The 25,533-nt window shown below is 41.8% G+C and overlaps 1 protein-coding gene across 4 annotated transcripts in view; it reads right to left on the bottom strand.

The window, feature by feature from the left end:
* LOC116844666 (regulating synaptic membrane exocytosis protein 1) overlaps nucleotides 1-25,533 on the bottom strand; it is a 209,258-nt gene that overhangs the window by 100,477 nt on the left and 83,248 nt on the right. For all 4 annotated transcript variants that reach the window (XR_004378114.1, XR_004378115.1, XM_032816521.1 and 1 more), the window contains exons 4-6: nucleotides 13,695-13,773; nucleotides 10,595-10,748; nucleotides 7,483-7,734 (exon numbers count right to left, since the gene is read on the bottom strand). Coding sequence is in view for 2 of the 4 variants with exons in the window: in XM_032816521.1 (XP_032672412.1) it covers nucleotides 7,483-7,734; nucleotides 10,595-10,748; nucleotides 13,695-13,773 (485 nt within the window). In the remaining 2 variants the exon portion in view is untranslated. The remainder of the gene's footprint in view (nucleotides 1-7,482; nucleotides 7,735-10,594; nucleotides 10,749-13,694; nucleotides 13,774-25,533) is intronic.

Below are 25,533 nucleotides of genomic sequence, written 5' to 3'. Positions count from 1 at the left end.
TAATTAATATCTCGATAATTAATGCGAATATCGCAAAACGGTACAGGACTTTTATGTTCACTTCAATCTGTTCTACGTTCCCAAAAAATGCCCGGAGGAGAGTGTGAAACATCCTGTATATAGAAAAAGAAAATGTTATAATAAAAATTATTACAAAATTTTGTAATTGAAAAACAGACATTTCTGCAGTAATTGATTGTCCCTTCATTTTACATGTGTTATTTATATTTTAAGAGTTGAAACGTGTTATTAAAAGATTTACTATATTTCTAGCGAAATTTATTGTGTTTTTTAACAAAATAGATATCTTAAATTGACAAATCTATTTATACACTGTTAGAAACATAAAAAAACTGAGAAGAATTTATATAAAAAGAAATTATAATACTCTCTCCGCGCGCGTGTAGATTAAAAGAGAAAACGTGTCGAAAATGTTGCGCGTGGCTAAAATAAAACGTAGCTGAAATGAATAGTTCTTGGAAAGGAACGTACGCTGTGTGCAACGATCGAAAAGATTAATGTACCAAAAACGACTGGCGGAGATTGGTTGAGACGAAAGTTGATATCGAGTCAGACTCGATGTCGCAGAACTTCTAAGGATTATCATCCGTGGATGACGCGATGCCACGTATGACCCTATTCGCTACGTTTCGTTAGCTAGCTCTGTACTAGAGTTCCTCAAGTCAGAGTTAGGACACTGTCCGCCATTTGTAGGGAGGAAGTGAATCAGTGAGTGAGAGAGGAGTTTGGATTGTTTAGCAAGAAAAAAAGACAAAGAATTTGGAGAAAATCGAATGAAGCACTCTGACAAAAATGCATCTCGTACAATGTAAAACACGGAAGAGGTTCCATTATGGTGTGGGGCTGTTTTTCTTTGCCCCGTGTTAGAAATTTAGTGTTATTTGACAGAAATATTAACGCTGTGCGATATATCGAACTCGTTAATAAAAATTTGGAAGAATCGATAGAAAAAATGGGTATTGCTAACGATTTTGTCTTTCAACAAGACAACGCTCCCATACATATCGCCAAGTAAAAGTGAGACAGAAACTGCGACGTACTTCGTCTTAGAGCTTCTCTCTAATTTCTGGTAGAGCTTCTCTCTCACTCCCACTCACATGACTCCTCAAAATGGCGGACAGGATGCGGACCAATCATCATGTTTTGTCCTAACTTTGACTACAGGAATTCTACCTCGTGCGAAAAGGTGGCGCTGTACCAGAACGCAAAACCCACTTTCGAGCATCTGTCGCGTGCATAAATATTCACGGCGGTGCAGTGCACAAGCATTTTAACGCCGTCGTCGACGACGACGACATCTTTGCGCGAAGAGACGTCGTGTTTCTCCGGCACGTCGCGATAATGTCTTCCCGGCGAAACGACGTTACGACCTTCGCGTACTTCGCCATCGCGAAGTCCATTCGACGAAACTGGGTCGCCGTTGGGCCGACGATTTTCGAAGTTCGCGCCGCGGAGATGCATCGGCCACATCGGGGATGCACCACCATGCCGCGCATCACTCGGATGATAGCGGTGGCGGCGGTGATAGTGGTGGAGGCAGCGGTGGAGGCAGCGGTGGTGGTAGTGGTGGTGGTGGTGGTGGTGAATTATCGCTTACCCGGTGGTAAATTATCCAATAGGTGTCTAGCCGGCACGTCTAAGTGCACGTAGAGCCGATGCCGGTACCGTTATGTAGGGCGTCTCGCTAACGTAATGTAAGCGGCAAATGCAAGTTTAATCCGATCGCATATGTATCTGCACTTACAGTCGCGCGTGATGCTAAAAAATGTACGACGGCTGTGTGAACTTTGGACGCGCTGTATGCTCCAATAATCAAAGAGTATTTAAATCAAAATCTATTTAGAGTAAGAGAGAAAGAAAAAGAGAGAGAGAGAGAACGTTTATTTTGGAATAATACACGTTCCCCTCGAAAATCAATCTATTCGCTACGCTATACAAAGTGTTTGACAATTATTGACACACTCAAGCGTAGAGGAATTTTGTGTTCAGTTTGATAAGCTCTACTTGCACGTAACGAGTGTGTCAACGATAGCTGGACACTTCGTATAAAGCTAAAAGAGGAAACATCGTTAAAATATAATTTCTTTAATCAAGCGTTAATAACAGAATTAAAAACGACTCCGCCGCGCCGGGCGTTGTTCCGTATTTACGTGGTAATCCGATTAACGCTGTGCCGCTGCGAGCGGGTTTGAATCGCAACGATCGCTTCGGCGCCTTTGTACTTCGATAATTGGCCTTGTCTCCATCCCTCAAACGTCGCGATTGCATTTCCCGTGATTTCGCCCGGCGTCGTCGTCGTTGTCGTGCCGTTCCATCCGTCAGGTCGCGCGTTTAACCGATCGCGCGAAACCGGCAGCCGTGACGCGTATCGAAGTGAATTGAATCTCGAGATGGAAAAAACGCCAGCGACAATTACCGCGAGGAAGATAAAACGTCTGGCCCAACGACGTGTTTTCACAGGCGACCTAACGCGAGCTGTCGCGACCGATAAACTCCAGAATTAGCGTCCACCCTCGTAAATACGCCCTCGTAAATATTGTCCCGGGTTTGCGCACGTCTACGCCTAAATGCTCGTAGAACGTATTTCATCACGTCGCAGCGAACATCGGGCAAAGCGGATTTATACGATCGCTCTTCCGAATTCATTCCCTCCGTTGTCTTGTCTACCGAGCGCGTCAAATTCGCGAATAAATGAAAATAGCACGCGTTGGATTTATAAAAAGAAATTAAATGTCGTACAATTCATAGACGTATAAAAAAATGTAAGAAAAAGAGAGAAGAATAATTTAAGAAAAATTTGCTTATATTAATCGCCAAGAGCGACAAATTCAAACTTATCTCAAGCAAGTTCAACTCAGGTTTGAATTTCTCAAGTTAGATGCGATTTCCTCAGTAGAATTATTATTCGAAGTATTATGTCACGTTTATCATTATATGATTCAGCTAGAAAGCTCAGATCTAACTCTAAATTCCTGTCAGAGCATCTTACGTGAGATAAGTTTCAAGTAAAGATTCTTAATGTGTTTTAATCACGACTACTTGAAGCGCTGCGATTTGTTTCGATAAAAAGTGTGCTAACCGTTTTGTGACCGTTTTGCATACACAGTGAACGATTCTCAGTTCGCGCCACAACTAAAGCTAAAAGGTTAAAAAATGAGAGAGGTGAGACGAAGCAAATCTCGACAGAGAAGAGGCGATGGCAATCGGTTGCGATACCACGGAAGCGGCATAGTTATTGTGACCTTTCCGCGCGTTAAGTGACTGCGTATTCAATGCACTATCACGAAGATTTTCGACTTGGTCGCCTCCATTCTCTTGTTTCTGTCGATTCTCTCTCTCTCTCTCTCTCTCTCCCTCTCTCTCTCTCTCTCTCTTTCCCTTCTCCCTTCTTTCTCTCTCATTTCAATTTCGCTCCGTTCTCTTCCGTTTCCGCAGTCGTTTCCGTTCCGTGCCCGGTTCGTCCGATTATTCCGCCGGGCGACAAAAACGACTTGTCGATAAATTCTCCCGGGGTGAGGCGTCTACCGCGGTACCTCGAAGTTGTCGGCTCGCAACAATGTGAGGCCGCTGCCAGTCTCGGTGTCGCGTCGATCGATAACCGAGACTTCGATAAATTCAAGGATATTAACTCGCGTAAATGTCACATCCTGCGAACGAACGAGGTGCGTTGTAAAATGTAGAACATGTGGGGAACGCGGCGATGAGGGATCACGCACGGAAATTTTGACGCATTACCGACAACTCATTTTTCGCTGCGCGAAACACAAGAGACTAGAAAACGTCATTTCGTTTATCTCCCTTGCGACACTTCAACATTTTCTACGACTACGACGAAGAGCTTATTATTTCAAGAAATGGGGATAATGTCCACGACCCGCAGTGATTTTTCAAAAATTTCAATTGGAAATTGCTTCTCTCGAAAAGAACTACGGAGAGATTCATTTCAAATTTATATTTTTGCAGAATGTGAATTAGAGTACAGTCATAGAGATATGGAAAACCTTGCAACGCGTTCTCCTTTTCTCTCTCTTTTTTTATACAAATTTAATAGTAGTAACTTAATATTATTTATATTAACAATAATTCCCCGACGTCATTGAAATAAAAAAAATAAAAAAGAATATAAATTGGGAAGATTCTGATAAAGTCAAACAGTCTTCAAGAGCTTAGCGCAGCTATATCGCAGTATTATAAACTACATTAGACTTACATGCTCACACATACAAGTCAAAGAGTAAAATTTATTATTATAAACATAAGTGTCGAGACGTTTCGGTCCCACCTTGGACTCTTTTCAGTGTAGCAAATATAACGATACACCAAAGAATAAGATAATATCGAAACAAATAATGATAGTCGTTTATTAAACGGCACGTTAGCCTTTGTCAAATCAATTACTTGGGACAATTGAGAAAAAAGAAAACATATACAGATGGAACGGCACGTAAATGAGCTCGTCGATCGTCCAAGAACTCCTTTTTTTTCAAGTGATTCGGTGCGCACAGCTCTTTTCTCGAGGTGGCAAAATGCGGCCTTTGTTACGATGCATTTCCAGCTATCCGGCCGGATGCTGCGCGCCCTCGAAGTTCGCGCCTACGACCGCGCGGTAATTGCACGTCCGATAATTGTCCGTCCGAGTAATGAGAAGTCTGGCTGGCACACATTCAACGCCGCGGCGGTCGTCGATGCATTCGTTCCGCGCGCGCCGTGTGCGCCTGCAACTGCTCTCCGACGAGAACGCACGGTATACGCGCAATAATCATCGAGTAGTCGAGCTCGACGTTGTGCTCGACATCACGCGGCACCTCGTTAAAAGCTATACCGCGCGGCGAGAACGAACGGCCGTCCGACGGCTGTGTCCGAGCAATTTATGACATCCCGTAAATGATCGTCGATGAGTCCCGGCGGTGCGTGATTAATAAGTCGGATCATTGGAGCGTCCATTTGTTCGCTATCGCACCTAAACGGCTGGAAGCGGCTTCGCTTCATCTCGGAGAGACGTGTGCTTCGTTGCTTCGAAAAACTCTGCCGAGCTGAAGTGACACAGTCGCTCGCTCCTCTCTGATCATCGATTTTTTAACCGGTTCACTGGTGAACTCGGAACTAACGTTTTGTGCCAAAACTGGTGAGAACAAAAAATTCCGCATTTTACGTGGAAGCTTATCTAATAAGGGGTTTTTTAGGTAACTGATTACGAATTCGAGGTCAAATTTGTCCTGTTACCGATACTTTTACCCTATGCACCCAAAACTAATATCCTTTATATCGTTCATTATATTTCCAGTGTCATATTTTCTCTAAAGTCAATTCTGAATATATTTTTATATTGTTTTATTTTATAATTTATAATATGAAATTCATAATATTTCCCTAGCTAATAACCCATACAGAATCTCTTGGGGACGTTCCACAGATTTCCTGAGGACGTAATTTCCAAACGTCCCCAGGACGTTCTCAGGACGTCTCCTGGACGTCAATTTGTGCTGTTAGGAAACGGAGTATCCATGGAATCATACCGAATATCATACCGAGTTTGTTCTGTAATGTATCTGTAATGGAATATCAAAGTTAGTCATTTGAAGCTGCCATATTGGATCCGTCATTTTAAATTTCTCAAATTTGACCTTGGATTCTTAATCAGCGATCCAAAAAACATGAGGATAGCAAGTTACATGCAAATCCGTTTAAAACTGGCGGAGATATACAGCGAACATATATGTGTGCTTACCAGTTGTGGCACTTTTTTTTCCTACACATATGTGTGCTTACTAGTGAACCGGCTAAGTACCGTGACGAACGTGAGAAAAAGATATACAGGGTGTCCCGAAACTACCGCATGCTATTTTAATGGCAGATATTCTTTAGAACATTTAAAAACGAAAACTTTCATACAAAAATGTCGAGACTATTATAGTTTTCAGACGGGAAGCGATTATATTTCACGAATAACTGAGATTTCGCGCGCTCAGGTACGCCGAAATGACAAGTGATAAAGGTACTCCTATAAATGTCACTTTTTTTACGATATTATGATCATTGTATAAATTTACAATAACATTATCATAATATGTCCACTATTCTATACGGCGTATGGTACCTTTATCACTTATCATTTCGGCGTGTCTGAGCGCGCGAAATCTCAGCTCTGTTATTGGTGAAATATAATCGCTTCCCATTTGAAAACTATCATAGCCTCGACATTTTTGTATGAAAGTTTTCGTTTTGAAACGTTCTAAAGAATCTGCAATTAAAATAGCATGCGGTAGTTTCGGGACAGCCGTATATATATGAGGTATGAAAAAAAGAATAATAAATACGATTTAATGAATAACGAGATTCTCCGCGTGTGGTTTTTGCACGACACGAGATATATCGCCCGTGGCGGCTGGATATTGTAATAAAAACCAGATCGCGTTACATAATCAGCGATGTTTCGAAAGCGCGAGGGCGACAAAGCCGGCGTTGAATCGTGCCGTATTGTGTCAACGGTTATAATCAGAACGAAATAATTCGACATCACTCTCGAGCGGGGCGAGGCGCGCTCCGTTGCATAATACAGTGGCGTGCAAGAATCTCGGCGAGTGTGGAGTATGTATAATGCATTTGAGAGACAACAGCGAAGTGTAGCTCAAGCGTTGAAGCGGACACTCAAAGCGTAGGTGACACACGTCGACTCTCGCGTGGCTAATCCGGCGGCATTAATTCCGCACGCGGCAACTACCACGTTTTTGCGTATAACAATATTCCTCAGGATATTGAATTATGCATCTCGGTAGAAGGAGAGGGGACCTCGTGCGATGGTAACTCGCGTGAAAGTAACATCGAAAGCCAATATGACGTCAAACGATATCGCGCACGTACGCGAAACGCGGCTCGACATAATTGAATTTTTTATTACAATTCCCGATTTTAATCAAGTCTATCGTAAAGGAATTATTCCGTCGCATTCGACTAGTTCGATGTCATTCAATTTCATCAGAAGAGAAAGAGTTCCTTTCTGCATCATCTGTTTTAATGTAAGAAAAAAAAATTTCCTTTCCGTTAAACCAATTAATTAAATAATCCGGATGTCGCTGAGGGCTGAAAGTGATTACTTTAAGTTTCTTCTAAATTTATTTATTTTTGGATAATTTGTCGATTTGCCCGTAGTTGCGATCAAACAAGCGTAATCATTTCTGAATTGTTTCCTATTCATTAATGATAATAATAATAATAATAAATTGTGGATTAATAGAGGGAAATAAATAATTCCGACGAAATCCCGATTGTTAAAGAATACAAAAATTGAATCATGCAGAATATTTCCATCGTCGCGATTGCATTCACTCCATAGCAGCTAATACCGCGGATTCGACGTGAATCTCGTCGCGGCAAACACAAATCTCACCTCATATCGCGGACGATTTCGTGAAGATGATGAAAGCACAAATCGGCGTATAAATCGGCGCGTATCTCGCTTACCTTCTCGAGCTCCTTGAGACTGGCCGGCGAAACGTCAGAGTGCCTGCGGATTTCCGGGCTTCGCGGCGGCGCCAGTCCGCTTCCGAGCGCGCCGATTTGACTTCCGGTGGGACCGAGCCGGGCGTCGCTGTGCCTCCTCTGGAGAGCTTCCAAGATCGGCACGTCCAGCAACGAATCCGTGGACTCTTGTGTCACGATGGGCTGGTCCCTCGAGGCGATCTTTCGACGGCAGACGCTACATCGCCAGGAAGACTGCAACGTTACCGGGAAAAAGGCAATTTCACTCATCGGCGCGCGCGGACGTTTATCGTCGGCGGGAGGCTCCCGTGTTCGCTCGATGTCAATGTGCCGGCTCTCTCCGGTTCTAAGTGCTTCCTGGTCTCGATGCGGATCGAGGTTTCCGCTCGACTGACTGGCCTGTTCATCGACGGAGGAGCTGAGACAATGGTCTCGGCTGCCCCGAATTGGTAATCCAGACTGACATATCGATGAGGCCCGATTAAGTCGCAAGATGCGCTCCGCATAAATCAAGTTTGCGCGAGCGAGTGTACGTATACGCGACAGGTCGGGGACACAATGGCCGCGGCGAATCGTTGTTGGGGAACATGTTGATTAATTAATCGAACGAAACGCTCGGATCAATTAATAGCGCGATGAGAGAGGACTCTGCTCATCTCCCGCAATAATCCCGCCGCAATTCCCGAGCAATTTTTCAATCCGCGACCTGTGTTGGTGATTTCGTGGCTTACGCAAAATTGCACGCCATTCTTCCTACGACGGACGAACGGATGGACGGCGATATATTACTGGTGCAGCGCGGCGATGTGAATATCACTAATTTCAGTTCTCCATCGTGAATGTCGCCGTCCCGAATATTGTGTAAATTTCGTATATTTGCATAATCGGATTATCCGAGCGACGTTTCGGTCCATTTATAAAACGCAGTTCTAACTGCGTCATGCACGTTTCGCGAAACAATGTTATTCTCTCCCTCCCTCTTTCTCTCTCGATGTGCGACGAGTGCGAGAAGTAGCAAATGGAGCGCGCGCGAATGTAGATCTTGAAGTGTGCTAAATATGTTGTTTCAATCATATTTACGCTCGCACGACTTTTCTCGCAATTTTCATACTTGCTGTTACATATGGAGCTAGTAATAACAGTAATAATAATAGTAATTATAATGACAACAACAACAACAATAATAATAATAATAGCAATTATGTTCATTTCATTGGAAGCCATAAACGTTACAAAACTGATACTTGATTATATCAAATCTTGTTATCATATACAAAAGGCAAAATAACAGCTTTGCAGCTGATGTATTATTGTTTTGTCTAACTACTTTATAATTATATAACATATGTAAAAAATTGAAGTAACCAACTAAGGAACTCAAGAACTAAAACTCAAGAATTAGGATAGAAGCTAAAAGCAGAAGAATGTACAAAACAGATAGAACGCATTTTTTGACGGTATCGAGCGAGTGCACGAAGACGTCGCGATAAACGGAGACGTGAAATGATTGAGCGGAATTGCGGTGAATTCGCATTGATCCCGCGACAGTGCAGAAGAGCGCGTCTCATTCGCTTCGATCCTTACGTCTCCGTCTCGAATGTCGATGAATTCATCGGATTCATCCCAACGGAGTAATTCAAAGGCGCGCGGGGGTGCGACGAGCGGATTCGCCGACGGATTAAGTCGCGTCGGCTGATTAATTTTCGTATCGGCCGGCGGCGGGTCGCGAATAAATTTCCATTCGCTTCTCACGCCGTGGGACTGCCCCGACCGGGAAGCTTATCCGCGTTTATGATAATTTAACGAGATTTCGGAGCTAATTGCTTTCTTTGCCTTCTCTGCCCCGTGAGAGACAGAGATCGTGAATTTAATTATTAACTGCGGGAGAGAGAGAGAGAGAGAGAGAGAGAGAGAGAGAACGGCGCTTCGCGGCGGAGGGTGTGTAATTGTTTTAGCGATTTCGTAAAAAGGATGAACGGTCCAAAAGAGCGGGATCCCGGTAATTTGTATGAGCGCCACGTGTTGCCGTGGTAGACAGAGGTTCTCTCGGCGTAATGACGGTACTCGGAATGAAAATTAGCGAACAATATAAAGATAGATGTAGATAGCTTGATTTACACGAGCCGACGTATTAAGCCCCGTATTAGGAGTCTTCCGTCCGTCCATCCATTCGCCTATGTCACTCCCCGTGAACCCCTTAAGGATTTATTATCCTCATCGATCGGCAATTAACTGTCCCTTTGACATTCGCATGCCGTCGAATGTAGGTTACTGAATCTCTGTTCTCTAAGTTGTATCCTGGAAAACTTTTTCGTAACGTACGAGTTTTAGTTGCACTCTTAGCTCGCATTCTTTGAACAGTTGCAGCCACAAAAATATAATGCCATCTTTTAGGCGGAATACTCTAATATATATTCTTATTATTCCTCGAGAGGATTCTTCTGGAACCAAAAGGAATATATTCCAAGAATAGTATTCTTAAAGTTAAAGAAATTGCGTCTTTTGTCTACGATACAAGTTTTGTTTGCTTGTCGCGTTTCGTATCGCGCATATCGGGGTCATTTTGCTTCAAGTAAAAAAGTAAAATATATTTCTCGATGATTCAAAAGAGTTCCTTTTTCTGAGCGTAACATCAGCGATTTTCTGACGTCCCTTGTTCCTTCATGGTTATCAAAGGGATAATTTATAAGCCGTTAGGATTGCGGAAAATCAAAATGCTGCAAATAATGAAAACTTTTGTGTGTACATATTGGAAACTAAAGAAAAATTAAACGGGGGTCGGGACTTTATAGTTAATAATGCGAAATGTCGGGCGGAGCTGGCGATCTCGATCGTAAAAGGGGTAAACATTCAGGAGAAGCGGTGAAAATGCCGCGATTAATTACGGCGTCATCTGCAAAATTAGATTTTCACGTTCGATTCGGCCTCCATCCTCCTCACGGATCGTCCCTCCTGCCTGTGTTTTCCTCTCGTCCGGTCCGACGATTAATTTGCGTCCAGACGCCGTCCAATCTCGTTTTACGGCAATATTTACCGGCGCAGGGAATAATGAACGGAGCCGGTTAATTAGAATGGTGGCGGCGTGCAAACTCACCGGGTCGTCGGAATTCGTTGTCGTTGAATACGAGGCGCAGTCCTCGCAGACCTTGTGTTGACACTCGCAACAAGTTCGCGAGACCTCCTCGGGAGCGAAGGATTTTCGGCATACTCTACAGTCGTCCCCGCTGCTTGTCTTGCCTTCCGACTTTCTGAAACAGCCGACCCGATGAACCCCGTTAAAGCGTGGGCCCCCTCATTTCGTTCGGCGCGACGATTTTTCCGAGCACGTACTCTATTACGAGCGTGATCGCTGTGCCGGCCATTGTTGGGCTTTCGAGCACTCGCATAAAGTGCTACGTGACGCAATTACAGTGTACCTTGCAGAATAAACAGAGCATGCTTTCACGATAACAAGGAGTAAATAATTATGACAACGCGACAATGATGAGTACGCGTGTAGCAAAGTATCGGGGAGTTCATTTGAACGGAGCAAAATATTGTGGTACATTTGAATAATGACACTCTCTCTTTTACTTCAATCAAAAGAATATTGCTGCCTCTCTGTTGTGGTCTATAAAACAAATATTATGGTTGAGAAATCCGTAGAGTTTAATTGCACCATACAGCACTGAGACTGTTGTTCAAAGATAGATAGGCAGTAAAGAAGATTAGTGTTCCACTTCCACAGAATACTACTATCTTGCATGTATGCGCGAAAACTAACAATAATATTTTGTTATGACATATTTAAGACAAATAATATCGTTAGTACTTTCCCCGTGAAGTTACCAAAATTTTATACCAAAATTACCGGAATCCCGGTAACATCAATCAGAATTCCGGTTCGTTCTTATTTCACCAGACATTTGGTTGATTTAACAAAATCTTTTTGATGAGAACAAAATCTTTCTTTAAGAGAACATAATTATCAATGATGTTTTTTTTTTCACGTCACACTTTACACGTATCCCGATTCCACGTATTTTCTATTTTGCGCTGTGAAGGGATTATCAGCAGTCTGTTAAATCCAGCGCAATGGGTTACTCTTCCAGCAGTATTCTCGTTATTTGCACGGGCGCGGGTTACTTAGGCGATCTCCAACGAATCAATCCACGGAGCCCCTAATGGACGAGCCGTATTAAATTTCACTCGGTCGTTGGACGTGCGCGAACCAAGCCGAGGCGACGACAGAAATGGAGAAGGTCGGTCGTACCTGTTTAAATTGGCAGTGGACTTTATGGATAACGTTGTGCGTTTGCAGTTCGCAAATAAATTTTCGTTCGCTCTTGCGCAAGACAGCGCAACTCACGAAATGTACCCGCAAAATAGCTGCTATTATCCGGGCGAAATGTTTCCGGCTAGATCACTGCGTTTGACGGAATGACCAGTGGAACTTTGTCGTACGAACGTCGGACTGAATCGCGTATTAGAAATTGTCGCAACTGTTACATATTAACATTGCGGTTACTGAGGTGGAACATTAAGACAATTCAGTGTTGCAAACGTACGACACATTAATACACGAATATTCATTTTTTTTCTTGCACAAATTTCGCACGAGAAAAAAAGAAAAAATCGAGATGAATCTTGATCAGTATTGGGCATTAATCGAGGAAAATTTTCTTTAGCTAATGTATCGACAAATTGATAAACAAAATTAATCGATCGTCATATGTAAAATCACAAGTAATCGACTGATGAAATTAATTATTAATCAAACTTTAATTCTACATATCGATTAATACACTGAGACAAAAATTTACTAAATTTAAAAAAACGTTTGTTTGGATAGTACTGTGAGGATATTTGTTTAATTTAAGTAATTATTTTCTAAAATTAAAGAAACAAATTTATATTTAAAACTTCTTTATTTAATTTTAGAAAATAATTACTTAATTTAAACAAATATCTTCACACAGTACTATCCAAACAAACGTTTTTTGAAATTTAGTAAATTTTTTTCTTAGAGTAGTTAATTTCATCAATTAATTCAATTCGACTAAATTCGTAATCAGATATATGATGATTAATTCATTGATATCTTGATTATTGATTCGTCGACTATTTTTTGGTGCAAGAAGATTTTCATCGATTAAAATGCCAAATATTCTGATCTCAATATTATTAAAATGATATAAATGATTTTATCAAACATGCTGTTGCAGTGATTCTTTTATGATACGTTTCCCAACATTCGTCGACACTTTAAGCTAAAATATCATCTAAAGCGGGGCCAAGCATCGACCGACAGTCGCAAATTTAAAAAAATATTTTCCTTCTTTGAAACTCTTTTCAACCGCTTCTTGCCCGGAGATTTTCCGCACGAGTTTTCAGAGTGCGGTGCCAACATTTTTTTACGCGCCGCGACTTTTGTCGGGAATTAATTGCTTTCAGATGTACCAATTTGAATGGAAATGGAGTGCAATTCGGTGGTGTGCCCTTTGGGGTAGCGAAATTTCACACGAAAGTGCGCAGCACCGGGTTTTCCCTGTTATGCGATTCCGGAAAGGATACCGGACGATTTTTCCATTTCCATTATTCTCGAAATTGTACGCGTTGTCGAGTTAACGTTTCGTATCGATCCTCGCGATAAATACTTTCATAAAAGCAGCCGGATTACGCGAGTCACATTTAACATCTAATGCAACGACCCTCGACATTTGGCCAAACGAACCACATGAGAGTGACCGTTTCCTCTTTTTATTTATTTATACTCATTGATTCTCTCCCGTAACGATATCGCGCTACAAACCGCCAACAATCGACTGCATAACGTAATCCTCAAAGCGTCCGCAATATCGCGCGCTGTGTGCGTAATATCCTCGATGACGCACAACACGTACTCGAATAGCTAATCACCTCGGAATCAAACGAAAATAAAGATATCAAATATTTACGCGATTGAAAAAGAATCGAATTACGCGCCAATTGATGTTCTCCGCGAGAAACACGTATCACGCTCGCGCGCTCTGCTTTCGGTAATTCAACAAAAAAACTGAAAAGCAACGTTAAATAAATAATACGATTGCGCGAACGGAGTGATTATGTGATAATGACGATGACAACACAAAACACATGCTCTCGTGTGGGAGTGTTTCACGCGTGTTTCACGAACAAGCGACGCTCTCGGCGCGGGCAGGCGCAACAGAACTTACGATTTCAGGGTTTCAATTGCGGAGGACTCCTCCTTGGGTTGAGTATCCTCCGCCGGGGTGACCTTGGTCGTCTTCGTTACTAAAAAGAGAAAAAGGATCCGTTTATGGCGTTGTACTTGACGAAGTGCGTCAGTCCTATTCGCGAGCTTTCTTACAAGCTATACACCCTCTGGGATCCACCACAATTGGCGAAGCGATTGCCGCGAACATATCTCTGCCTTCTTCTCTCTCCCTCTCCCTCCCTCCCTCCCTCTCTCTCCCTCTCTCTTTCTCTTTCTCTCTCTCCCTCTCTCTCTCTCTCTCTCTCGCCGCTCTCGACAGAGTCCTTACAGTTCCATTTAGATTCTCAAGAATATCTCCGGGAGGACTCGTTAAGTATTCAACCTCCGCCCCCTGTCGAACGTGGGAGACCGTCGCGGCGATTTTATCCGTGCGATTTGCCGAAGGCTTCCCTAATCGAGCGGCGTTATCGCGAATCTCCGTCGTGGAGAAACGGTCGGCGCGATTTCGAGGGTCGGCATTATCGTTGGCAGAAACGAGTTCCCGATGTATCCCTTCTCCGTCGAATGCCCTGTGTCGAGACCGCGGTCGTGCGAGACGATAGGAATCGTAATCAAGTCGCGTCTTAATATCGTTTAGATCGTCGTAGGAAGGAATCACCTTTCCAAAATGGATTATTGTTATTATACTGTAATATTTTCGTCTCCGCCGTGCACCGGTTACACCGTGCTTTTAGTTGTTTCGAGATAACGCGGTTACAAATGACTTTGGTGGAAAATGTTCATTCGGAAATGTTTTTAGGCGGCTCGGGCGAGAAACGTCTCTCTCTCTCTCTCTCTCTCTCTCTCTCTCTCTCTCTCCCTCTCTCTCTCTCTCTTTATCTCTCGTTACAGCGGACGGTACCGCGTTATGTCGAGTTGCTTCCGAGTCAGCTTCTCAATTAACCCAAATACTCTCGCGAGTAACCAGATGATCCATGATTCTTTTTCCACTGCGAGCCCGTCGTGGTACGAATTAACAGAATAAAAAAGATTACCGCGTTGTAGATGGAGAGGAAAGAGAGAAAAAGAGAAAGAAGTGAGTTTTGCTGCTCTCCACGCGCATGTTCCTTCTTTGCAGTCAGGTGTTTCCCCAGAGAAGAAATGTTTCAGCTCAAGCTTGAAACTAGGAGAGAGAATGCACTTACTGTATAAGCACTGTATGAAATATAGAAGAGAAGCTCATTTAATTATTCACGACGATTTTAATATTTAGGTAAAAGAGGTCTTATATTATTTTATGGATTCAATTTATTCGCTCGCGCGAAGGCAGAGGACGAACTTTGCGAATTGAAGCTACAGCGCAGAAATCGAATTTATAAGAAAACTATCGCAACCGGACAGCTGCCAATTTAAACTTTATAATCCTAATTAGTGTCCATCTTTTGTATCGGAAACTGGCGCGAGGTATATACCAGGAAAAAGGTAGGTGTTCCTCGAAAAAGTTTCGTCGAAAGTTTCGGCGAGGTGAAGGTAAAAATAGGCCACATCGCTTAGTAATTAACCCAATTACTCACTGAAGCGGTGCGCGACCTTTTTGTAAGATAAATTCTCGCGAGAAGCCGAAAAAAAGAAAAGATATGGAGAATGGGAAGGAGAAGGGAAGGGAGAGAGTTAAAGAAATCGCGCCCGCAGCGGCGCGAGAAATTGCAGTCGCGTTCGCGGGCGAACGAGCGCGTGTAGTGGCCGGATCAGATCGCTCGTGGATCCAATTAAACTTGTAGAAAAACCGAGCAGATGTGCGTGATCCACCGCGTATCGCCTCTCTTTCTCACCATCGCGGAAATTAACCGTCAGATCGAATCTTACGTGAGTTATGACTTGGCTTGGAAAATGCGCCGTGCGCGGAAAGCGCCATCAAACGCGTTAATTCCGACCGTGCGAGCGTTGAAAATTGCTCGTTTGATTTATCCGCTGTGCCTATGGAAGTATCCCGGAGTGCGGGATAAATCGGAAGACGCAGCTTTGAGTGTATGAAGTTGGCACCCCACTTTTTGAAATTTATAATTTTGAAAGTTGTTCCAGATTGTTCTGACTTTGTACCACATTGTTCCAAAGTGATATTGCTTCATTCGAAACGGTTTTCGAATAAAACAAAAAAAATGATTTTTTGAGCTGGCACCCCACTTTTCGAAAATCGAACATTCTGATACCGCAATAGATTGTTCTAGTTGTTCCAAACATTGTTCCAAAAGGACAAATCCGTAAGTTGAATTATAAGTCGAAAAAATGAAAAAAAATGTTTTTGACCTGGCACCCCATTCGTAGCGTCATCCGTTCTCCGAAAATTCGAAAAAAAATCGATTTAACAGCACCCGACGTCAAGAGAAAAACAGCTGCCTTTCTTGTTCCAACCGAGATCTTTTTGTTCTGAGTTATACTAGGCTTAAACGACGAAGCAATTTCACTTTATTTTGTCATGACATTTTGTAATTATTTCCGCCAATTTTCCTATAATAAAGATTAATTTTTGTAAGAAATCATCTTTTTCTTGAATTTTTGTCACCTCAGAAATATATTTTAATCATCCTTATTTTCAATCATCCAAATAATTATACTTTTTTAAATTAGTATATAGAACTTTTTTTTTAAGAAAATAGTTTCATCTAAAAAAACCTGAAAATATTTTTGTTAATTTTAATATGTTGTTAAGTTATGAATTTTTTTTTACGAAATTACATTTTTTGTCGATTTTCGGCAAATTTAAATTGTTATTGCAAAAAATTGTTAATAAATGACTAAAGTAACTATTGGAACATAAAATGTAATCTCTCTAGAGTATCCCAGAATTTTTTCAGATTTTTTAGATGAGTTTTTAACAAAAAAATATTACAGAACTTAAAGGGGTCACCGTGCAAATGGCGTTAGTAAAAAACATAATGTAAACAGAGAGTTAAAAATATTTGTTGTATATCATGAGCAAAATTTCGAAACGTCAGTTGGTCATTATACTGCGTATGTACGTAATGGTACCAATTGGATTGAATATGACGACTTGTTGCGTAAGCCAAAAAAACTTTCCGTTCAAGCTAAAGGCAATGTAAATATATGTATTTATGTAGAAACATAAAATATTCTTAACCCTCCGCATTATGTTTTTTACTAACGCCCTTTGCACGGTGACCCCTTTAAGTCCTGCAACATTTTTTTGTTAAACTCATCTAAAAAATCTGAAAAAATTCTGGGATACTCTAGAGAGATTATATTTTATGTTCCAATAGTTACTTTAGTCATTTATTAACAATTTTTGGCAATAACAATTTAAATTTGCCGAAATCAACAAAAAATGTAATTTCATAAAAAAAATTCATAACTTAACAACATATTAAAATTAACAAAAATATTTTCAGGTTTTTTTAGATGAAACTATTTTCTTAAAAAAAAAGTTCTATATACTAATTTAAAAAAGTATAATTATTTGGATGATTGAAAATAAGGATGATTAAAATATATTTCTGAGGTGACAAAAATTCAAGAAAAAGATGATTTCTTACAAAAATTAATCTTTATTATAGGAAAATTGGCGGAAATAATTACAAAATGTCATGACAAAATAAAGTGAAATTGCTTCGTCGTTTAAGCCTAGTATAAATCAGAACAAAAAGATCTCAGTTGGAACAAGAAAGGAAGCATGTGTTTACTCTTGACGTCGGGTGCTATCAAATCGATTTTTTTTCGAATTTTCGGAGAACGGATGATCTTATGAGTCTTATACTCTAGAACTATAATTCTTAAGCCTAGAACAACTCAGAACAAAAAGATCTCGGTTGGAACAAAAAAGATAGTATAAGTTTACTCTTGGTCCGATAGACTGTTCATCAAAAAACTTTTTTTTAATTTTTTGGGCTTATAATTAAACTTATTGATTTATGCTTTTGAAACAATGTTTGGAACAACGAGAACAATCTATATCGGTATCGGAATGCTTTATTTTCAAAAAATGGGGTGCCAGGTCAAAAACATTTTTTTCATTTTTTGGACTTATAATTCAACTTACGGATTTGTCCTCTTGGAACAATGTTTGAAACAAATAGAACAATCTATCGCGGTATCAGAATGTTCAATTTTCGAAAAGTGAGGTGCCAGCTCAAAAAATTATTTTTTTTTGTTTTATTCGAAAACCGTTTCGAATGAAGCAATATCATTTTGGAACAATGTGGTACAAAGTCAGAACAATCTGGAACAACTTTCAAAATTATAAATTTCAAAAAGTGAGGTGCCAACTTCATACACTCGCAGCTGCTCTCTTGAAAATCGTCACCGATGTGACTGTGAACTCAAAAGCTGAGGTGAGCACTTAGTCACACGAGTTCGAGCGATTTTTCACTCGCAGAGCAAATTTTAAAGCGATTTTTCACACGTAGAGCAAATTTTTCACTCGGCACCGTCGAATGAATATTTTTATTTGAAATTGAAGCGAAATTGAGAGAAATTGTAAATCTGATGTATATATACTACATTCGATTGCAAAACGTTTTAGGCAGAAATAAAGTTGGGATCTCATCAAATTGTCAAAATTGAGAATTATTATCGACAGGTTTTCGTCGTAATTACACTATGAATCATTACTATTATTATTATTATTACTATTATTATTATTATTACTATTATTACTATTATTGTTATTAATTATATTATTACTGCGTGTAAACCCATCGGTGATGACTCTCGATTTTGACAGTTTAATAAGCTTTCAACTTCATTGTGTCTAAACCGTTCCCGTGACCGACTGTTTTTCTCATTGAGGTTGCAGTGCTTCAGGTTGGCACAATTGAGAGACATTGCTGACGCGTTTGCGCAAGTCATTACAGGAGCCGAAGTGACAATATATGAGGCATTCAAAAATACAAAGATTCAGGAAAAGTGTATCACTGATCGTGTACCGTCACTTTGGCTCCTGACATAACCTATTGCCACAACATCGTCTCTCAGTGACAATCAAGAGCAGGGATAAGGGCGCACATATGACTTCTCTTTATATGCATGTCATATATTTATTGACGTAGATTTGTCCTTGAAATCCGGTCCCTAACCAGGAGTGCTTGCAACTTCAACGAGAAAAATGTATAAATGTATAAATTGTGTAGTAACGAGTGTACTTCACTGTCGCAAGAACATATTTTCTCGAATCGATTGAAACATTCGCTCATACGGAATCAAAACTCATTTCAAGCTCGAATGAAACATTTACTCTTGCGATTTCAGGTGACAGCATTTTCACGATTACTTCGAGTGAAAATATCGCTTTTCACTCGTTTTGAGTGACATTTCACTTCAAAAAACTTAGAGTTTTTCGCAATAAAATTATTGTTCAATGTGTATAAAACACCACATTTTTATCTCCTCTCATATTAATCGTGAGCTGCCCTGCGAGATTCAAGTTGTTATTTCGCGAGAACGTATTGATTGTATATGGTACAATTTCTCAATTTTCAATATCAGACATCTCAGAGCGAAGTTTCGTGTAATAGCTTTTCTCCAGATTAACCGAGATATAAAGTTTCATCGCACGAATATAGCCTTGAACTGCTTAGTCCGCGGAAAGCAATAATTGATATTTAATTCTCATTGCTCTCTCTCAATATTTGAATGTTGAATATTTAATGTTAAACATTCAATAATGGACAACTTTGTCCGCGATCCGGTCGTTTTGGAAGTTTTCATTAAGCTAAAGTCGCGATCAAATTTCTGCCGTCAAATTTTGACGTCACGGCGAACGGACACTCCGTATTTATGGGCGCGCCGATAGAGCCGTTATAATGGACAGCTGGAAAACAATTAAATTCTCCCGTCTTAATTGAATAGCGGAATTTATCCACCGTTAAGGACGCCGAAGAATCTATTTGCAGAAGAATCCGCGACAAGAACCAACGGTGCCGACGTAGCGACTCATTTTATTAATAAAATTAACTCCTTTCTCTCGACCCGCACGCGCGCGTCGGCACCCCTGCCGCGACGTTTTCACGGAAATGAACGGAAATCGCGTTTGCGTTTCTGTTGCCGTTAACAAAGCGGATTACCCAGCGTGGCTGGGGCGCAACACAAAAGGAAACCTCTCCGTACATACGAGACGTGCGAGAAATGTCGGGATTTTTCTGCTAGTAGAGCGGTTGCCTCGTTATCGTCGCGACTCACGCAGTCACACGAGAGCTCAGATCACCCGGACTTCGACAAATAGTTATCTACCTAATTGGCCGAAAAATCATCCGGGGGAGACCCACCGACACCCAGGGAGGTCTGGGAATTGTCACTATGGCTTATCTGCTCTTATCTCACGAGTCGTTGTCCTAAGCTCATTTCAGACGATTTGTAATTCACGACGAAGTTCGGGATAGAATTCTATCGGTTCGTGGCTTTACGTGCACGCAGAAAACTACGACAGTTGCCGCAACTATATTCTCTACGGTTAGAAAACAAATTTATGTCAATTTAAGTAAAATAGATGTCGCATTAAAAAAATTGCTGTTGTTATATGCCGATCTATACAGTTCTCGCAGCCACAGTTCTCATGATACGTAACGTTTAATTAGTGTGCAGTTCATGTATAGTTGCTTCGACCGAAGGAATATTGCTATCTCTCTGCTGTGATCTGCACAAAGGATATATGACTACTATAAGGATACTATGGCTGAGTGATCCGTAACATTTGGTTGCGTCATGCAGCACCGAGAGCTCCGTTTAAACGCTTGTAGACAAGCAGCAAAGAACACTCAAAACTTCATGTAGTGGATCTCACTCGCGCAAACGAATGAAAAGTGGCGGTATTTTCATTCGAAGCGATGGTGAAAGTACTGCCATTAAAAATCGCAAGAGCGAACGTTTCATTCGTGCTTAGAGTGAATTCTGACTCTACATAAACGAATGCTTTAATTGATTAGAGGAGAAATATTTCCGCGATGGTGAAATACATCAGATTCACTCTTCAACTTTTGGTGAAACTATTCCCTCGCCGATGCCAAGCGAGGAGTCCACTCTGTGAGTGAAAAATCACTCGAACTCGAGTGACTCGCTGTTCACTTTGCCTCTCGAGTAAAATTTTGCTCCAAGAAACTTAGAAAGAGCGTACCATTTCCGGAGTAGGGTAAGGTTTCTACAACTCTTTTGTATGCATGGACGAAAGATAGAAGATTAATATCTCATCACGGCAACTATATTTAGCCAAGTGATATTCTTTCAGGCTCTGCCAAGCAGCCATGGAAAAGACAAGGGGAGCTTTCCCTTCTGATGGAAAGCTCAACGGCATCTCTCGTCGAGTTGCTAACTGAGACAGCTTCCTCTCGCTCTCGAGCTTTCGGATGCGCGATTGTCCGCCGGTAAGACTGCGCGTGATTTAACTTCCTCGGGATTTGTGTAACGCGAGATCGACCCGGCCGACTATCGTCGTTTTTCGCGGCGACGTTCAGCTTGCTGAAGAACTGGCGGAAGAACGGTTTACCGGCGTTCTTCTCTCGCGAAAAAAGAACAATGAGCGACGCGAGTCAACTCGTTTGTTAAAATCCCGTCGAAATGTCACGGCGAAATCCCTCAGCAGGCGATGTCCTTCAGTAACGAACTAATTGATGGAGCGATGAATGACGGAGCGTGATAGCTTACGCTAGTCATGTCGACCGATTGCGATGCCCTTCGGCTAATAAAAATCGGATATCTCGTAGTATACTGCGAACTCGCGCAGCGCGCATCTACCTCATCCTGCAAAATCAATACATCCCACGCGGTGTATTTATTTTTCTTTCGCTGTATGTGCTTTTTCCCGATGAACGTCAACCACAGAGGAACGTCCCCGGACGGTTAAAATTTTAAAAGTTTACGGTCGCCCAAGCGCTTTTTATCGAGACAATAAATACTTTTTCATTGAATATCCACCGGGAGGACCTTTGGGAAACTCGCGAGAACCCGACGGCAACCACGTAGTTCACGCGAAAAATGTGACGCACGAACTTCCACGGTCGAAAAAGTATGCTTATTATTCGCTTTCGCGAAATACAACAGACGGTATCAACGGTATCCTCTGTGGCTATTGTTGCATATCTCGCGAGTTGCAGCGCGCAAATTATGTGGTTCGTACGCGTCTAAAGGTCTAAAGGACGCGAGCTATATGCTACTGCAAAAGCTACGCCGCTACGAACGCGTTTAATCCTATTGAGGCTTCCGGCCCGGCTTCCGATGCTTGCGCGAAAAAAAGAGATTATTGGCGATCCCGCGTTCTCTATTAATGTAAATCCATTCAATTTCGCACGCTCGTACGCTAGGAGGCAATATGTTTAGGCGAAAAGAGGAGCTCTCCACGCGCATTAATACCAATTCTGTTCGGCTCGGCCAATGTCGAACCGCCGCCTCTCGATCGTCGACGAGTGTTTTTAGCAGTATATCCGTGCGCGGAAATGCAATCGCCAGTAATATCGACTTCGCGGCCTATTATACGGCTAAAAAAATACAGAGAGAAAGAGCGGGCGCGCACGAGCTCGCAAATATTTGTTGCAAACGACGCGGCAGAGCTCAATTTTCGCGAAGTTCTCGCCATACTTTAACAAGCTGTACACGCATAATTGGATGCACGACATATTTTTGGTAGTGTCGGGGCGAGCGTGAAACGTTCGATATGCGAGCGTATCGTTTATTGACATTGCGCTCGATTCAACGCACGATAAACGGCCGCGTAATTAAAGCCCTTCCACTCACTGTGATGTAACGTCGCCGTAATATTAGCGATAACACAACGATGATCTATTCATGTGTATATACATGTATGTACACGGGGTGCCTCACAATTCGTTACGCAGCCGCGGTGTACAGGCAGAGCTCATCCAACGCAAAAATTCCTCTACCATTTCGCGAGTGACCACATAAAATTCTAAGTTATTAATCAAAGAGAATCACGCGTGATACGGTAAGTGAAGTAACTGCGATGGCGACGTCCGCCGTTGGATCAAACTGAGCAGAAAAGTTCTCTACTCACTTTACAAGTGACTATGTAGATTTTCAGCTATTAAATAACTCTGGAATCCTAAACAGTTACATGAACCTAAACACATGGGTAAGTTTCATCCAGTGCATCTTCTTTCGCTCATAAGAGTCCTGAAAAAATTATCGAAATTTTATGTTTCTTTTCTTTTATTAGGGCAGAAATCGTCGAGGAATATGATTCTATTAACATTTCTATGATTCAAAGAAGCTGAAAATAGTTATAATAGAAACGCAAAACATATGTTTTTAAAAACAGTAGCGTTTGAAGGGTTAGTCTGGGTAGATCTGCCCATGTTTAAGGTTTTAGAGTTAAGAAAGTTTGGCGATTGTGACGTGATTGTTCGCGGTAATGCCGCGTCTTCTTTTTTAATTAATAACCGGCAAAATGGTAAAGGACCTTTCTGTTCAATTTGATTTAACATATAAGCACACGATCCATTAGTCGCCATCGCAATTCGTCTAGCGCGTGATTGTTCATCGATCCTCTTTCATTAATAACTAAAAGAAAATGTTATATAGTCACTCGTGAAATCGATGGAAGAATTTTGTGTTCTGTTTGCTCTGCTTGTACACCGCGGCTGCCAAACAAATTGTTGGGCGTTCTGTACGCATACATACATGCGTCTGCACGCGATTCGTTTAATATTAATGCCGTAAACGCGCGGATTCACTGTTGTAGAATTATCCGAAAATTCGTGGTGGATATATCCAACGCGCGCGCACGAGCCGCGCAAAATTATGATCCCGCATAATCCGTAAATCGGGCCGACGTTTCGTATTTAACTGAAATGTTTGCAACGAGACGACGAGTGTCGAAGTATCGAGTGTTGCTCAACGAGTTTCCGATACGCCGTGGTATGTGATGGATTTTCCTCGACGACCGACCCCACCTCCGACGATCGCTCGCATTAAGAGTGCGACGATGCGCGAGAACTCGTCGAACTTTAATCGTTTATTAATCAACAGCGAATGTTACTTGTGTATTTTCATCCGTGTAGCTGCTACTTCGTACGCTCTCGAGTCTCTCCAGACCATCCAATAAATTGAAATTAATATTAATAAATTTCCACTGCTGCTCTGCAATACGTCTAAACAGACCGGTTCGGAGGAAATTATTGGAAACGTCGAGAGAGAGAGAGAGAGAGAGAGAGAGAGAGAGAGAGAGAGAGAGAGAGAGAAAGAGAAAGAGAAAGAGAGAGGAGTTTACCGTATCTTATCATCTCACATGAATGCCGCGTATTAATTTCGTTCCCTGCCTTCGTTTTTACAATCTCACTCTCCTTCAAACGCGCGATAAGCAATCACGATCGTGGAATGACTTTAATGAAAAAGTCGTGCAGAGTTAATACAATAGTGAATCACAAAGGATTCTGCGCGCGTTGCAGACCGTTCAAAACGCACTCGATGAATTGTGTCGCTCTCAAAGTCAATCGAAATGTATAATGCGAGCACTGGAATGTGGTAAATATCAAACATTAAAGTATACAGAGGTCTCGTGCAGTTCGATATTGATACACCACCATTTGATTCCAATCCAAGCTGATTACGTCACCGGTTGCCGATAATTCCCTCGTTAATGAGCCGCGGGATTATAGACGCCATTTAATCAGCGATCACCCGCGAACAGTTTTTGCGTGCAAGCCACTGCAATGCAAAGCACGTTGTTAAACAGCTCGCGACATACACGCGCGCGCTAGACTGCTTTAACCAAACGGTAAACGAGGAGAAATCATCGAATCGTAATGGAGCGTTACCGGCCTGGCGGTGGTACGGCGTTGGTAGGGTTATTGCTGGTAATTGATCTCCAGGTACAATCACATTGTTAATCATCGCGGTAATTAATGGAGTAGCAGTCGATCGGCAGCGAACCAGTTGGAATACCGTGGAATTAGTAGTCACGGAGTGTATCTTGATCGAATTGACACGCGCGCAGGTGTATATCAAGATGGCCGGTAGATAAATCTTGACGATAAACCCGCCCTCCGTGTGTCCGACGCCGATGAAACGTTATTACGTGGGCATTCGCGCCGAAATTGGGACGTCCGAGAGCATGTAGATGGCTGTTACATTAATAGCGACGCGAAGATCGACCTCGATAAGCCTTCTTCGTCACAGGTGGAGCGTAATGACTCGGCTCGGATGTTACTAACGTCCATGCTGAACCACACAGGGAAGACGCTTAGGGTATCATTCGCCTGAATGTGGTTGCCGCCGCAAAATATTAAAGTCACTTTCCGTCCACGCGCACGAAATGGTTGTGATAACCATAGTGCTCTGAAAGTGGCATGATAGTTTTGTCTCGAAATTTCTTGGAGCGAAATTTCACTCGAAAAAGTAGAATGAGCAGTGAGTCATTCGAATTGGAATGTTTTTTCACTTATACAGAGTAAATTTTTCACTTGGCATTGTCGAGTGAATAGTTTCACTCGAAATTGAAGAGAGTCTACGAAGTGAATTTTACTCCACCGTCACAGAAGTGACGTATATTCGCCTTAATTGATTGAGAAGTTTGTTCATACGCCAGAATACATTTTAAACTTGAGTAAAACATTCCTTTTCGCGATTCCAAGTGATAGTACTTTTACCATTGTTTTGAATGAAAATACTGCTACTTTTCATTCGTTTTGTGTGAGGCTTCACTTTACGAAATTTAAAGAGATTTTTGCTGCCTGTATATATGTGTTTGAGTGAAACTCTCAGTGCTGTATGACACAGCCAAACCTTACTGATCTCTCAGCCATAGTATCCGTTCTGCAGATCACAGTAGAGAGAGAGAGAGAGAGAGAGAGAGAGAGAGAGAGAGAGAGAGAGAGAGAGAGAGAGAGAGAGAGAGAGAG

This window comes from Odontomachus brunneus, unplaced genomic scaffold, assembly GCF_010583005.1.
Source record: "Odontomachus brunneus isolate Ranch 3 - 2012 unplaced genomic scaffold, Obru_v1 Obru_scaffold_044, whole genome shotgun sequence".
In the NCBI taxonomy this organism is placed as follows: Eukaryota; Metazoa; Arthropoda; class Insecta; order Hymenoptera; family Formicidae; genus Odontomachus; species Odontomachus brunneus.
This window is presented reverse-complemented; position numbering and strand designations above follow the sequence as displayed.